Below are 14,501 nucleotides of genomic sequence, written 5' to 3' on the forward strand. Positions count from 1 at the left end.
CTGGGTCAACTACCAGAGCAGTGGAAACAGGCTCAGTATAAAACATCCCAGGGCCATAAGCTCAAAGTTTCTCCAGGCCTGGGGGTGTTTCTAATTCTAAGAGCCCCAGTAAGCCGCCCTCTCTTCTAATGGCGGGTTCTCGTTCTAAAGCGGTGGAAGGAGCACTTAGCAATTTTCTCTTTCCCTCCCATTGAGCGGTGAGCTGGATCAACGTGTCTGCAGCTAACATCGAAGGTCTCTCTGGTTTTTGCTTTTGTGCAGTAACAATAATCATCAACGTACAGTATTCACACACACACACACACACACACACACACACACACACACACACACATCAACTGCTCTGATTCAGGTGCTACCATCTCAATGTTAGGACACAGTATAGGTGGGGTCTAATTCTGAAAACAACCCTGACTTAATAAATTTTAAAAAAGGAAGCCTTCTGTATGCCGTTCTACAATACGGGAATGTGGCCCCAGATGGTTTCCACTTGAATTCTGGGAAACACAGGGCCAGGTGGACACTAACGGTTCTTGCAATGTTAAACCTGTTTTGTCCCAGGTTTTCAGAGAGAATAAAAAAAAAATGTAGAAAGAAGGATACATCTGGGGCTCATGTTCCCACTGACCTTAGCGTTCTATGGGTGCTTTCAATATGGCCATGTTCCCCAAATCAAGCATTTACTTGAAGGACCTTCAATGAGGCCCCCTGTGAAAATCTTTTCTGCATGGGTCCCACACACCTACAACCCATGATCAGAAAGGGGTGTACTTAGGGTGAGCAAGATCAGGGTCCCAAACTCCTGGGCTGGGCTGCTACAGAGGAAAAAGGGGAGTTTGAAGAGACATACCCAGCCCATCACCTGTCCACATCATAGGCCTGCCTTGACTTTGGGGTGGTGGAATGAGGGAGTCAGGAGGGAATTGGCACCGTATCACTGTACCCCACACCTTCTGACCACCCCCCTCCACCTATCCCCTGAGGTGTGGAGGTGCTCCTGTCGGGCTTTCCATCTGAAAAGCAGGCTTGGAGGGCCGCCTGGGCAGCTCTTGGTTTTCCTCCATCCCATTCTCCTGGGTGGAGAAAAGGTAGCTCCCCTGGGCAAGCGAGAGGAGACTTTGCTGCTCCCAATGGGGGCGATGGGGAAGCTGAGATGACTTCTGGGACAATCTTGGTGACAAGAGGGTAAGACCCTGGGACGCCAAAGAAAGAGATGCTTTCCTAGGCAAGGCACTGTCAGGGACAGAGGTGAAGACAGGGCTGGAGATTTTCTGAAAGTTGGGGACATTTGGTTCCGACACATCTTAGGTGAGAGGAGAGGTCTCACTCTCTCCAGGCCGAGGGACCAAGGACAGAGGGGTCTCTGCTCACTGTCCTGCTGGGAGGCTGGCTCTGTTCTTCCATACTTGGGCCCCATGTTCCATCCCCTGGGGCCTTCCCTCCAGTGTTTTCCAGGTCAGTGGTTCTGGGAATGGGGAAGAAGCCCACGGTACCAGAAGTACCGACCCCAGGGAATTCCCGTGCAAGACCTCAAAAGTGGGAACTATGGGGCTAGGCGAGTCCTCGTTGCTTAGTGTGGTGGTGTATTTGGTCATCTTGGCAGTGAATGAGTCCGTGAGTATAATGGCAGAGGAAGGAGGCCTCACAGTGACCTACTGCCCTGGGAGAGAACAGTATTCACTGTCGGCAGGATGAGACGGGATACGGTGGGGATTGTCGGTAGGTTGTGTACCCTTTTGGGAGGGGGTAGAGGATTTCCCACTAGGCTCTGGGCAGGTGGGAGCGGAGCCGGGGGAGGTACAGGTACCTGTCCCTGAGGCACGGGCACATTTCCCCCGCCCGCCTCCCTCCCTCGACACAAGCAACAGCCTCTTGTGGTGGGAGCATCCCTAGGTAGGGCTCTGCCTGCAGCCTCTGCCCTCGACCCACACTTGAGTCTCTTTGGCAAATGAACAGCAGTCTCTCACAACTGAAGTCTCCAGGGACAGGGACAGCCTGTGGTCTGCAGGAAAGGGAGACAGGCCGGGCAGGGACGAGGACAGGCCAGACAGACGTGGGCGATGGCAGAGGAACTCCAGAAGGGGCAGGAGGCACTGCTGGGCTGCCACCAGCCCAGAGCCTGGGCCCGGGGGGCCCTGGAGGAGCGGCCCCACCCAGGCCCCACTGCAGGCCACCCTGATCAGGAGATCTCATTGCCAAACACCTCTAGCACAAGGGGCGTGAGCTTCTTGCTATTCTCGGGCTGGAAGGAGAGCGAGCGGTACTGTTTGGAGTGTTCCTCATTGAGGCTTCGCAGGTCAGCCAGCTTCTGGATCATCTTGGCATACAGCTGGTGGCTGCCTGGGGGTGGGTGGCGGCAGCGGATGTAGGTCTGCAGCGTGTTGGAGAGGCGATCCTGAATGGCTTCAACCAGCTTGGCATCTTGTACCCCAGGTCGGTCTGTGTCACAGGGAGCGGAGGGAGACACAGGGGTGCTCAGCTGAGTTCCTCGCCGCTCAGTTTCACAACATCCATCCACACAGACACCCCTGTCAGCATCCCCCCCAACCCCGATGACGTCCCACTGCATTGGGGACCACGTCCTCTGTTCCTGCCCCCACCTCACCTCACTCCTCTGTCTCTAGGTTCAGCCTTTGATGTTCAGATCCCCCATACTGGCCCACAGATCTTCCCTCTCCCCGGAAGTCAGCTCTCCCCTCTTTGATCATCAGGGAACAGACTCAAAGCCCTTCCGGGAGAAGGCTGCCCCTGATACCCCGCTCCTCCCTAATCCAGATCTGCCTCAGGATCTCTCTTGTGGTATCACACCACCTTCATATTCAAAACTCTCATCATATTGCGAATGAGCAGAACCTAGCATTCGCTTCCCCCCAACCTTCATGAGAGGGAAGTCTATCCTGTTTGCTGAGACTCCCTGTGCCTTGCCCAGTGCCTGGCCATAGTAAGTGCTCATAAATCATTACCGAGTGTGTGAGTGAGTGAGTGCATGCCAGCTTGGCACCAGGAGTGGAGTCTGTGTCTATCTCTTGGGCCTTCAGCCTGGGAAGGCATCCCTGGGCACAGATCACTAGTTTGTTCCCCGTGTACACGTGGTCCAGGCTGAGTCAGGACTGTATCCTTTAGGCTTCACCACCATCTCTAAGACCACAGCAACTTCCTTCTTAGTCCCCCCCTCCTTGGATCACAGCCCACAGCCTCCAAAATCAACCCAGGCAGAAGCATCCATGGTTCCACAGGGTTTGTGCCCTGCCTCTGAGGAACCTCAGGTGACAGGAAAGTTCATCCCGGTTCACACAAGAACAGAGCCTGAGTATGGGCAACACCCAAGGCCTATGCGTGGCCCGTGGAACCCTGTTCACCTGGTTCCTCAAAGTCCTATGAATCACCCTGGCCTCCGCGGGACGAAGCCCCATGTGCCGAGGGGCCCCTCCGCGTGCCATACGGGGGCCATGCAAAGCCAGCAAAGTGAGCACTTACTTCCTGATTTGCCTTCCGTGTTCACCCCTCCCTCAGACTACCCTGCTGGCTCTGAGCAGCCCCTTATCGCTTAACAGTCCCCACCAGGTCCCAGGTCTCTCCGTCGTCCCTCCCTGCGAGGCTCCATACCTGGGGAGACAATGCAGATGGCCATGAGCAGGACGTGTTCCTCCTCATGTAAGTTCAGCTTCTTCAGCCCCACCTGGAACTTTATGAGGGGCTCAATCAGCTCCAGGGTGTGCCCAGCTGTGAGAGAAGAACCAAGAGCATGAGAGTAGAATCGCCCGCCCTGGCTGAGTCCGCTACCGAGCATCCCCCCCACCCCCTGCCACCCCCCCACCCCCATCTCTCCCTGCTGTTACTCAGTTCCCTCCCCTGTGGTGCCTGGTCACAACCCCAAGGGCCCACAGGCCGCAGAGCCCGAGCCTGGGAGCTGGAGCGAACAGAGGAGGAGTCCCACCGCACCTTTGGTGACATCACCGACATCATACTTGTAGTCCTGGCTGCCGCAGTCCCAGGACATGTCATCCATGGTGAAAGACTCATTGGAGCGCAACATGATGACCTCAATGGCACTTGACTTGAGCAGCACGATCTGGTCGTCGGAGGTGAGATCCCTGGTGGGGAAGGCAGGGAGGGAGAGGTCAGGTGACCAGTAAAAAAAATCTTCAAGTCACAGGCCCCTGTGCAGTGTTTGGACAGGCATATCCTGGAAGGGAAAAGAATGTGTCTCGGCGAGAAGGCACCAAGGCTTTTCAATGACTGGTGGCGGAAGCTACAATGGGCGGGAAGAAGGGACAGCCAAGGAAAGCCCCGTGTGCCGGGTGTGTGTGTGTGTGTGTGTGTGTGTGTGTGTGTGTGTGTGTGTGTGTGCAACAGAGGCTTGCAGAAGGTGTAACCAGAGTCACCGTCAACTCTTCAGGTGTCCGTTCCTCCTCAGTAGCACGCTTAGCCACCTCTGTCTCCAGGGCAGCGCTCGAGTCCTTGACTTCCTCCCTGCTCCCACGAGAACTGCTCTGGCTCAGAACGCCATCGCTTTTGCCTTTGGTGTATGTGTGGAGGCCAGAGGTTGATGGCCAATGTCTTCTACTGGACGCTGTGTCTGGAGACCAGGTCACTTGCTGAACCCAGAGCATGCTGCTCCAGACTGAATGCCTGGCTAGTGAGCCCTGGGGATCTGCTTGCCTCCGTGCCCTAGCACTGGGGTTACAGAGGCATACTGCCACATCTGGCTGTTATGTGCGTGTGGGGGATCTGAACTCAGGTCTTCATGCTTATGCAGCAGGTAGTTGATCTGCTGAGAAATCTCCACAGCTGTGCTGGTTTGGCTGAAAACGACCCTCAGAGGCTCATATATTTGAATGCTTAGTTACTAGAGAGGGGAGCTGTTTGGGAAGGATTGGGGGGTCTGGCCTTGCTGGAGTAAGTCTGGTCATGTTGGAGGGAGTGTGTCACTGGGGGGTGGGCTTTGGGGTTTAACGAGCCCAAATCAGACCCAGTGATTCTCTCTCTGCCTGCTGCCTGTGAATCCGGATGTAAAGCTCTCAACGACTGCTCCAGCGCCATGCCTGCCTGCTTCCTGCCATGATGATCACGGACTAACCCTCTGAAACTGTCAGCAAGTCCCCAGTTCAATGCAAGAGTTGCCTTGGTCATGCAGTCTCTTCACAGCAACAGAACACTAACGAAGGCAATGGCCCTCTCCATGGTTTGTGCAACAGCCTCCTACTGGAATCCCAGAGTCTCAAGTCTCTCATTCATCTTTCCTATTGCTGATACCGGGCAATGCCATTCTTGTGCCTGAGATCCTCCCTAGGATCAAACGCTCCAAGATCAAGCCCAGACTCCACAGTTTGGCTCTGCTTGGTCTTTCCGGGCCTCCTTCCCATTACAAACGCCGCCACCCCTCTGTTCTTGCAACACGGCGGCGGCGGCCGCTCTGCATTCAATTGTGATGCACTCCTACACATCAGATCTTTGAGGATGCACAGTTTCGGCCAGGAACGACCCTTTCTTTTAATTCTTCTACGACACTAATTTGTCTTGTGTGCACATGGAGGGATGTATGTGGGTGCATGAGCCACAGGGCATGGGTGGAGGTCTAGGGACAACTTGGGGGAGCCTCTTCTCTCTGTCTACCATGTGGGCCCCGTGGATCGACAGCAAGAGCCTTTACCTTCTGAACCACCTCACCAGGTTCAGAAACACCTTCTTTTGATGTTCCATCACACTTTTCTGGTCTCTAAACCGAGTGTGATCTTCCGACTGTCCCCACTCCCAGATGTCTGGCCCAATCGCCCGATTCGGTTCTTTCTCTGTCACCAGTGCGCGTTGATGGTGCTCACGGTTCCTCCTTCCCTTCCTGGGCCTGCCTCGGCCTCTGCTTGCTTTGTGTCCTGGGCTCTGGGGTTCTACGGAGCCCAGGCTGGCTGGAGTTCTCTCTGCCTCCTGAGAGCTGGGATTACCACTCCCAGCTCTATGTTTTGTTTATAAGTCACTTGAGAGCCAACACCATCTCTTAATTGTATTGTTTCCCACAGGACGATCACTGACTCCTGAGTACAAGAGGATCAATAAACATGTCGCTGTGACTAGAAGCCAACCATTGCAGCCTTCTGAGTCAAGAGCTGGGCTTGTCTGAGCAGTGGCCGGGAAATGCAGTTAACAGGGCCAGCTTGCTTCTGGCTCTCTCTCCTTTCTTTTCCTGACTGTCTAGACTCCTCTGTAGGAGTCTCTTCTGCAGACAGGCTAAAATGCTTTCTGCGGCGTGGTAGCATGTAAGCGCGGGAAACAGACGATACATGATGGGAAGTGGAAGGCTTCCAGGGTCAGGCAGCTAGCCAAGGGTCAGGACTGAGAAACTCCACAGGTACTCCAGTTGGAAGGCTCCCACCGGAGACCGCCTGGCCAGCTCCACTCCAGCATGCTTGATCAATGGTTGTGACATGGCCGATTCCTCTACGAGCCAACCTCACAGCCTCTGGATCCAGCTGTGAGACTGTGAGCCCCTGCATCAACATCCTCTTCATCTATGGAGCTACAACCAATAGAACCACAGAATACCTGTGCATGTTCTGAGGGCACACAGAACCAGACTTCTCTACTAGCTGTGAGAACTCCTAACCACAGCTAACTGAATGGTTTTATTTTAACATTTTATTTATTGTTATTATCACTATTGGGTGTGGTGGGAGGGGCACGTGTGCTAATGCATACTCGTGAAGGCCAGGGAACAATTTTGGAGAATCAGTTTTCTCTTCCTTCACGGCGGATTCTGGGAAATTTGAACTCAGGGCATCAAGCTTGTGCGTGAGGCATTTTAACTGCTGAGCCATCTGAGATCTCCAGCCCTCTGGATTTGTTTTTGTTTGTTTGTTTTTTAAGATTTATTTATTATGTATACAGTGAGTGTTCTGCCTGCAGGCCAGAAGAGGGTGCCAGATCTCATTACAGATGGTTGTGAGCCACCATGTGGTTGCTGGGAATTGAACTCAGGACCTCTGGAAGAGCAGCCAGTGCTCTTAACCTCTAAGCCACCTCTCCAGGCCCCTGGATTTGTTTTTAAAGAGAACTACCATGTCCTTCTTTTATCTTCTTTATCCTCGACAAAAAGGCTAACAATATGGTGTCTAAATGCTTCTCAGTACAAATACTTAATGCACAATAAAAAAGTAAAAACGGACCGGGCGTAGTGCTCCATGTCTGTACTAAGATTCAGGAGGCTGAAGCAGGGGAGATTAGCCTGAGTTTGAGTCCAGCCTGGGCTCCATCATAAGTTCCAGACCACTCTGTGCTTCAAAGTGAGACACAGTGTCAAAAAACGAACAAATGCTGACTCTGCTTCCGTTTGAGTTCTGGCTCACTATTAAATCTTTGGGAACGACAGGAAAAGTATAAAAGCAAATAAAAAAAAAAAAAAACAGCTTAGCTCTTAGTAGGCTGTGTAATGTTGCATCACAGCAACATATAAGGCATCTTGGTCACTTCTCATGTCTGCTGCTGTCCCGTGTGACCGTGAGGACAGTCTTTACTCGGAATGCGTGTCTAGAAGTGAGCAGTCATGCCTCCAGCTTTGAAAGACACATTTCAATAGAATCAGGGTTTCTTGTGATCCAGACACATGACGGCTGTGAGGGAAACCTACGAAGACCCCACTTTACCCTCAGCTGGGAAATGCAGGGACTTTCTAAGCATGGTTCCCAGGAACCTGGGAAAGGGGCTTGTTCTGCTAAAGCAAGTACCAGCCCAGGGCCTAGCCAAGTGTGGTCTCTCCCAGCCTACCATCAGTCACTATTCACATCTATGGCCATTTCTGGGCACCTGAGGTGTGCCTTGGAACTCTGCTGCTGTCTGGCCAGCCCCTCTCTGCCGGTCTTCCCAGGACGGCTTCCCACGGTGTGGTACCTCCAGCAGGTTTCCAGCAGACCTCTTATCTCTCAGCAGCCACTGTTTACATGCTTATCTCTTCCATCAGACCCCGAGTCCCTGGAGGCCAGAGGTGGTGTCCTAATCAACTGCCATCCCTCAGAGTTTATACAAGAGAGCTGCCGGATGGAAGCATACATGATGTGCAGGAGAGGGTGAGGGGAGCCTCTAGGGCCCGTGACTGGAGGCCACCCTGGAAATGGAGGTGGCTGTGAGGCTGCAGGCATTTAGCTCGTGGAGCTGGGCGTGGAGCTGGGCTTGTACCCTCCTTCACCGGGCATGCTCAGTCTTTGTATCCATGGCTGCTCCTGGCCGTTTAGAAACTGCTCCTGACCCTACCTCCTCCATGCACGGCACAAAGAGAGAGGCTTGTGGGTGAGCTGGAGCAGACGAGGGAGGGGAAGCAGAGCCAAGGGAACACTGCCGTGCTGTGCACGCCCAGAACAGCCCAGGAAGTCCTGCCCTAGCTTGGTCCCATGCCCATGTCAGAGTCTCATCCCAACCCCAGTCCCCTCACCCACACAGACGTCTCCTCCCGCCTTCCCCCACCTGTCTCCCTCGCCTTCGGGCAGCAAGATCAAAGTTGCCAAGGCCGCAGCTACTGTTCTCAGACAAACACAACCCCTTAGTGTGGAAACCACAGACCCAGAGAGCTGCCGGGCTGGCTCCCACCCAGGTGCCGCACCCCTTCTGCCGCCTGGTCAGGGTACCCACATTAGTGTACTTCCAGAGCTCCGGCGAAGGCCTGGCCCGTTTTTCTTATAAAACGATCGCCTGAGACGTCTCAGGCCATGCCGAAGAAAGGGAAGCCGACCCGAGGGGGTTCGGCACCAACGTAGCCCGTTTTTCAGCGATGCCTGGGTGGCTCCGGTGTCTGCTCATGTGTGGTACCTCATTTTAGCCATGACTACAGGGCTAGGCTAGGGAACCCTGCGAGGAAATGGGGCCCAAAAGGAAAGGAAGGTGTAGATTGTCTCAGCCTTGGAGAGAAAAAATGGAGGAGAGAGTAAATAATAATCACTAAAGATATGGGGGTTGGGGGACAGAGGCTGAGGTACTCAGGAGAGGGGATTGTTGGGTGGTCTGGAGGAATGATGTTTTTCCTGCCTCTACCTCCTCCAGACACCAAACTTGAGTATCTAGAGGGGCGCCTCAGGGGCCACCTGTCCAACCTGCCCCCCACTACACTGAGGAAAGACACGCTAATAGAGGAGTGCGCGCCTCAGAATCAGGTGGAAGCCAGCTGCTGCCAGAAGGACTTCAGTACCTTGCCGTGCTTTGTTTGGTTTCTAGTTGTTTACACGAAACAAGGCTTCGGAAGGCACGGAGTGTGCAAACAGCAGCGTGCGGCATGATCGAAGGAGTTGGAACTTGTGCTAGACACAATGTGCTGTCGGTTCCACGGCCAAGCTCTCGGGGTGAGCCAGGCCTCATTCTATGCAGGAGACTCGGTGTGCCCACCCGGCTGACAGGCCCGCGGCCCTGTCACGGCCACGGAGGAACGTGTAGTTCAGGGGGTTGGGTGGGTGGGGGGAGTCTCAACACGGCTGCTTGTGGTGTTTCTCCTCTACATGTTAGTCACACAGATTCCGTCCGTGCTGGCGAGCGGAATCAGGCAACACATAGGCGGCTGTGTGCTGGCCAAAACCAGCTGGGAGCTGCTGCGTGAGCCCTGGGAACTGTCGGGGTTGGGAGGATGGCGTGGTAGCTTAGACAATAACGAACTGCTTTCCTTCACAGCGAAAGGCTGACAAAACCACGGAAAACACCTCATGGCAACCTCTGTCTAAAGGCAGCTGGAGTTAAGTCACTTGCAGCCCCCAGAACGCGGCACTGGACCCTAGTCTCAGCATCTGGAGGCAGTCTGGCCTTAGCTTTGCTACCACGGGAAGGAATGACGACATTGCCTTGTGTTGACTGACTTCTTCCTATTTCTTGACCACATTATATACAGGTTTTATGGAAACATACCCAATGAACTTTTGGAAACAATAAAGAGATTGAATATACATAAATACAGATCGAACCATATTTCAATATATATATATATATATATATATATATATATATTAAAAGTGACAATACTGTATTTTTTTCCTGGTTTTTGGAGACAGAGTTTCTCTGTGTAACAGTCCTCCCTGTCCTGGAACTCACTCTGTAGCCCAGGCTGGCCTTGAACTCACTGAGATCCGCCTGCTTCTGCCTCCCAAGCGCTGGGATTAAAGGTGGGCACCACCACCACCTGGCTAAAAATAAACTGGATTTTTTTTTTTTTTTGGTTTTTCAAGACAGGGTTTCTCTGTGTAGCTTTGCACCTTTCCTGAGACTCACTTGGTAGCCCAGGCTGGCCTCGAACTCACAGAGATTCGCCTGCCTCTGCCTCCCGAGTGCTGGGATTAAAGGCGTGCGCCACCACCGCCCGGCTGGATTTTTTAAAATACTGTATTGTTTTAAGAATATTTAATTCAGATACAAGTGGCATACATATATGTATACACACACAAGGGGTGTGTGTGTGTGTGTGTGTGTGTGTGTATGTTCAAATGTGTATACACATATGTGTAAGCATATGTGTGGAGGGCAAGTCCAGGTAGCCAACTTGCCCCGGGAATCCCCTCTGCCTCCGAATGATGGGGTTACAGGGATACCACACTAGCTTTTTTTTTTTTTTTTAACCTTTATTTTTATTTTATGTGTATGGGGGTTTTGCATACCACAAGCATGCAGTACTTGTGGAGGCCAGAAGAGGTCATTAGATGCCCTGAAACTGGAGGTACAGATAGCTGTGGGTTGCCATGTGTGTGCTGGGAATGGAACTTGGGTCCAATGGAAGAGCGGCCAGTGCTCTTAACTGCTGAGCCAGCTCTCCAGTCCTGGCCTGGATTTCTTACGCGGGTACTAAGGACCTGAACTCTGTTCGTCATGCTGTGTGAGTGTGCTCTTAACCACTGAGTTCTCTCCCCAGCTCCACGTGTCATTATTATTAAAGCAAATTTAGACATGAGTAAGCAGAATGCTTACTCTGGTACAACTCTTTATCTCCACCTATTTTGGTAAGAAGGGCTTAGTGCGATTAGGAGATGGCATTTTGATACAGATTTGGGTGAGGAATGGCCAAGTTACAGATGCCAGGGAACCTGCCTCCCGTTTTCTAGGATTCCTGCTTTCTTTCACAAGCCCAGACATCCTATACGTTCTCCTCACTGTCAGTTCATCCTGGCCTTGGAATTGCAGGGATCTTGGAGGCCGAATCTAAAGGGATGATGTGAGGACTCTGCAGGGAGCCATCTGCAGGGAACAAGGGAACAACTCCTTGGCCCGGTTCTGACCCCCTAACAGGACCCTGGCTGGCCATGAAGCCCTGGCGGGATGTCATTCCGCCATCCAGAAAGGGAGCAGCAGAGTTGCTCTTACAACCGCCTCTCCACATATCGCTGGGCAGCTCCATGCGCTAAAGTACAGTCCTGGCCTGGTCCAGAGGTCCCGGGGTAGGTGCTCTGGGATGGGCCTGAGGCTGTCGTCGGGGGAAGCAGTAGATCGCTAGGTATCGTCTAGCTCCACACAGGATTCTGACAGTTTCCCACGCATCACAGGAGTTTCTTACCTGAATCCCGGGATCATCTTGGCAAAGCCTATGACCTTCTGGATGCTGTAGCTGACAAGGTCTGCCAGGTGAGGCAACATGGAGAGCTGGGACAGGTCCAGACTCACAGAAGCATCATCAGGCTCTTCTTCATTCAGATCCAGGTTGGAAAAGCTGGACGGTTCCATCATGTCTGGGGAAGACGATGAACAAGAGGGAACGACTTAAGGACACCGGCCAGCCCCTCCTGTGAGGCAGAGTCAGCTGAGGACCCCACGGTGACTGTCTTCCCCCAGGGCTGTTCTACCTCCCCAGGTTCTCTCCGGGTCTCTCTCCATCTCTTACTTTAGCTCTTTGAGACTGGAAATGCAAAAAGCCAGAGGCACTCTGGGAAAAAGTCCTTCTGAGCTATCATTTTGCAAAGCACACAGTCTTCCCAACAGTTCAATTAAAACTGTGTTGGGACCCCTCAACTCAGGGGCAAACACTCACTTCCTCAACCCATGAGGCCAAAAGCACGCTTCTGTTCCGATCAAGGAAGTACACGGTAGAGAATATTTACATTTTCCAGCTATACACTGGAGACAAATATAACGTCGGTGCTGGTATCTGTGAGGACTGAAGCACTGGGAGACTCTTATGCAGCAAGGGGTGCTGCCGGAGATGTGGGACTCTGCAGGTCACCTAAACAGCTATTTGAAAAAGGAGAGCAAAGTCTCCAGTTGCTGAGTGTGCTCATGTGAATCTGCAACACCAGCCCCAAGAGGTGGAGACGAGAGGATGGACAGCTGGAACCTTCGATTTTGTTTTGTATTTTGAGACAGGGTCTCACTATGTATTCTTGGCTGTCCTGGAACTCACTAGGTAGATCAGGATGGCCTGGAACTCACAGAGATCTGCTTCTGCCTCTAGCAGTGATTAAGGGTGTGCCCCCACCGAGAGAGAGAGAGAGACAGAGACAGAGACAGAGACAGAGAGACAGAGAGAGAGAGAGACAGAGACAGACAGAGACAGACAGAGACAGAGAGAGAGACAGAGAGAGAGAGAATAATTATGTATAGAATGATTCCACTTCCATGCATTCAATTATAAGAAAAAAATTGCAATAAGTATAAATATTTACCCAGGAGTAAAACTAGAAAGTTAGGAACCAATCTAGATATCCAACAGTAGGGGATTTTGGTATGTTATTATAGTTCAGAACACTATTCGGTCTTTAAAAACTTTAGTCTTAAGTTTTTAAAAATGTTATCATTCCTCGGTGGTGGTAGTGATGGTGGTGATGGTGGTGGTGGTGATGGTGGTGGTGGTGATGGTGGTGGTGGTGATGGTGTTGGTGTTGGTGGTGGTGTTGGTGGTGGTGGTGATGGTAGTGGTGGTGGTGTTGGTGGTGGTGGTGATGGTAGTGGTGATGGTGGTGGTGGTGGTGGTGATGGTGGTGGTGGTGGTGGTGATGGTAGTGGTGATGGTGGTGGTGGTGGTGGTGGTGATGGTGATGGTGGTGGTGGTTGTGATGGTGGTAGTGGTGGTGGTGGTGGTGGTGGTGATGGTGGTGGTGTGTGTGTGCACGCGTGTGTGCTGCAGCATGCACATGGAGGTTAGAGGACAATTGTGTGGAGCTGTCGCCTTCCGTCTTTGTATAAGTTCCAGGGGGTGGAACTCAGGTTGTCGGGTACAGCAAGTGCTTTACCCACCGAGCCGCCTCTGTGGTCCCCCAAACCACCGTCTTGACACAGACTGAACAATGTGGAGACTTAACACAACATAATATTCAGAAATCTTTAGGTGCATTTATTCTATTTAACTTGGACGGGTGTTTCGCCTGCCTGTACACCTGTGTACCCCATGAATGCCTGGCTCTGGTAGACGTCAGGAAAGGGCATTGGAGTCCCTGACACTGGAGTTCGGTGCAGCCGTGAGCAACACGTGGATGCTGGAAACCAAACTTGGTTTCTCTGCGAGAGCAACAAGTGCTCTGACCTGAGCCACTCCCCAGCCTCCACCATGCACCGCTAAGACAAGGGAACAAGTCCTCAGGCTACGCAGCACAATTCCGTTTCTGAAGGGAATCGGAAAGGCGTGTCAAGGTGTTAACAGTAATTTCCTTTGAGCAATAGGATTGAAGATTATATTCTGCAACAGAATGTATTGATCTACATTTTCTAAATATCTATGGTGAATGTGTATAACTTTTGTGTCGTAATTTTAAAATAACATCATTTTACCTTTCTGAGTTTGTAAATATACGATACTGAACATACCATTGGTGGGTGTAAGGACCTTGGACCAACGAATTTATGAAAAGCTTAAAATCACCAGCACCCAGGAGGCCGAGGCAGGTGATTTTCTATGAGTTCTGGGCCAGCCTGGTCTACATAGCAAGCCCTAGGACAGCCAATGTTATATAGTAAGACTGTGTCTCAAAATAAAATAAGAAAATAAGAAAATTACTTAAAGGACATAAATAATCATGAAAAACTAAAGTACTGTTTGTCCCTAACTGGGACAATGGCTATGTCGTCGGATGGAATGAACATTGTAGGGGTGGGGTGGGAGGGTGGGGGGATCCCAATGAGGGGAGGGGGGGAGTGCCTGCCACAAGCCATGCCCAGTGCTCTTCTTTCATGTCTGACCACCCCTCTCCCTTCATTTCTCTCTGTCCTGTTATCTCAGTCCACTTGGCATGAGCACTTCATTCAGAGTCTGGAGGTCTAGTGTCTGAGGCTATAGTTACCCAGAGCGTGCATGGCGGGTGTGTGTGTGTGTGTGTGTGTGTGTGTGTGTGTGTGTGTGTGTGTGTGTGTGTGTGTGTATGTGTGTGTGTGTGTGTTCCATCCCCACCTTCTTCTAGGTCCTGAGAGGAGGACACCAGAACTGGGTGAGAGAGAGAGAGAGGGAGAAAGGACAGGGCAGCATGAGGTAGGATGGATGAGGCAGGAGGATGAAGATGAATGTCTAAGAGGGTCCAAAGCAGGAAAGTACAACGTCCCAGACTCCCAGGCGTTGAAGGTGGAGG

At 52.1% G+C, this 14,501-nt stretch overlaps 1 protein-coding gene across 1 annotated transcript in view; it reads right to left on the reverse strand.

Moving 5' to 3' along the window:
• Positions 1-284: 284 nt before the first annotated feature.
• Vdr (vitamin D receptor) overlaps positions 285-14,501 on the reverse strand; it is a 55,161-nt gene continuing 40,944 nt past the window's right edge. The window contains exons 7-10 of the mRNA XM_006974349.4: positions 11,507-11,678; positions 3,943-4,094; positions 3,607-3,723; positions 285-2,439 (exon numbers count right to left, since the gene is read on the reverse strand). Coding sequence (XP_006974411.1) covers positions 2,180-2,439; positions 3,607-3,723; positions 3,943-4,094; positions 11,507-11,678 — 701 coding nt within the window. The 3' untranslated portion in view covers positions 285-2,179. The remainder of the gene's footprint in view (positions 2,440-3,606; positions 3,724-3,942; positions 4,095-11,506; positions 11,679-14,501) is intronic.

The sequence above is a fragment of the Peromyscus maniculatus genome, chromosome 20, assembly GCF_049852395.1.
Source record: "Peromyscus maniculatus bairdii isolate BWxNUB_F1_BW_parent chromosome 20, HU_Pman_BW_mat_3.1, whole genome shotgun sequence".
Taxonomy (NCBI): Eukaryota; Metazoa; Chordata; class Mammalia; order Rodentia; family Cricetidae; genus Peromyscus; species Peromyscus maniculatus.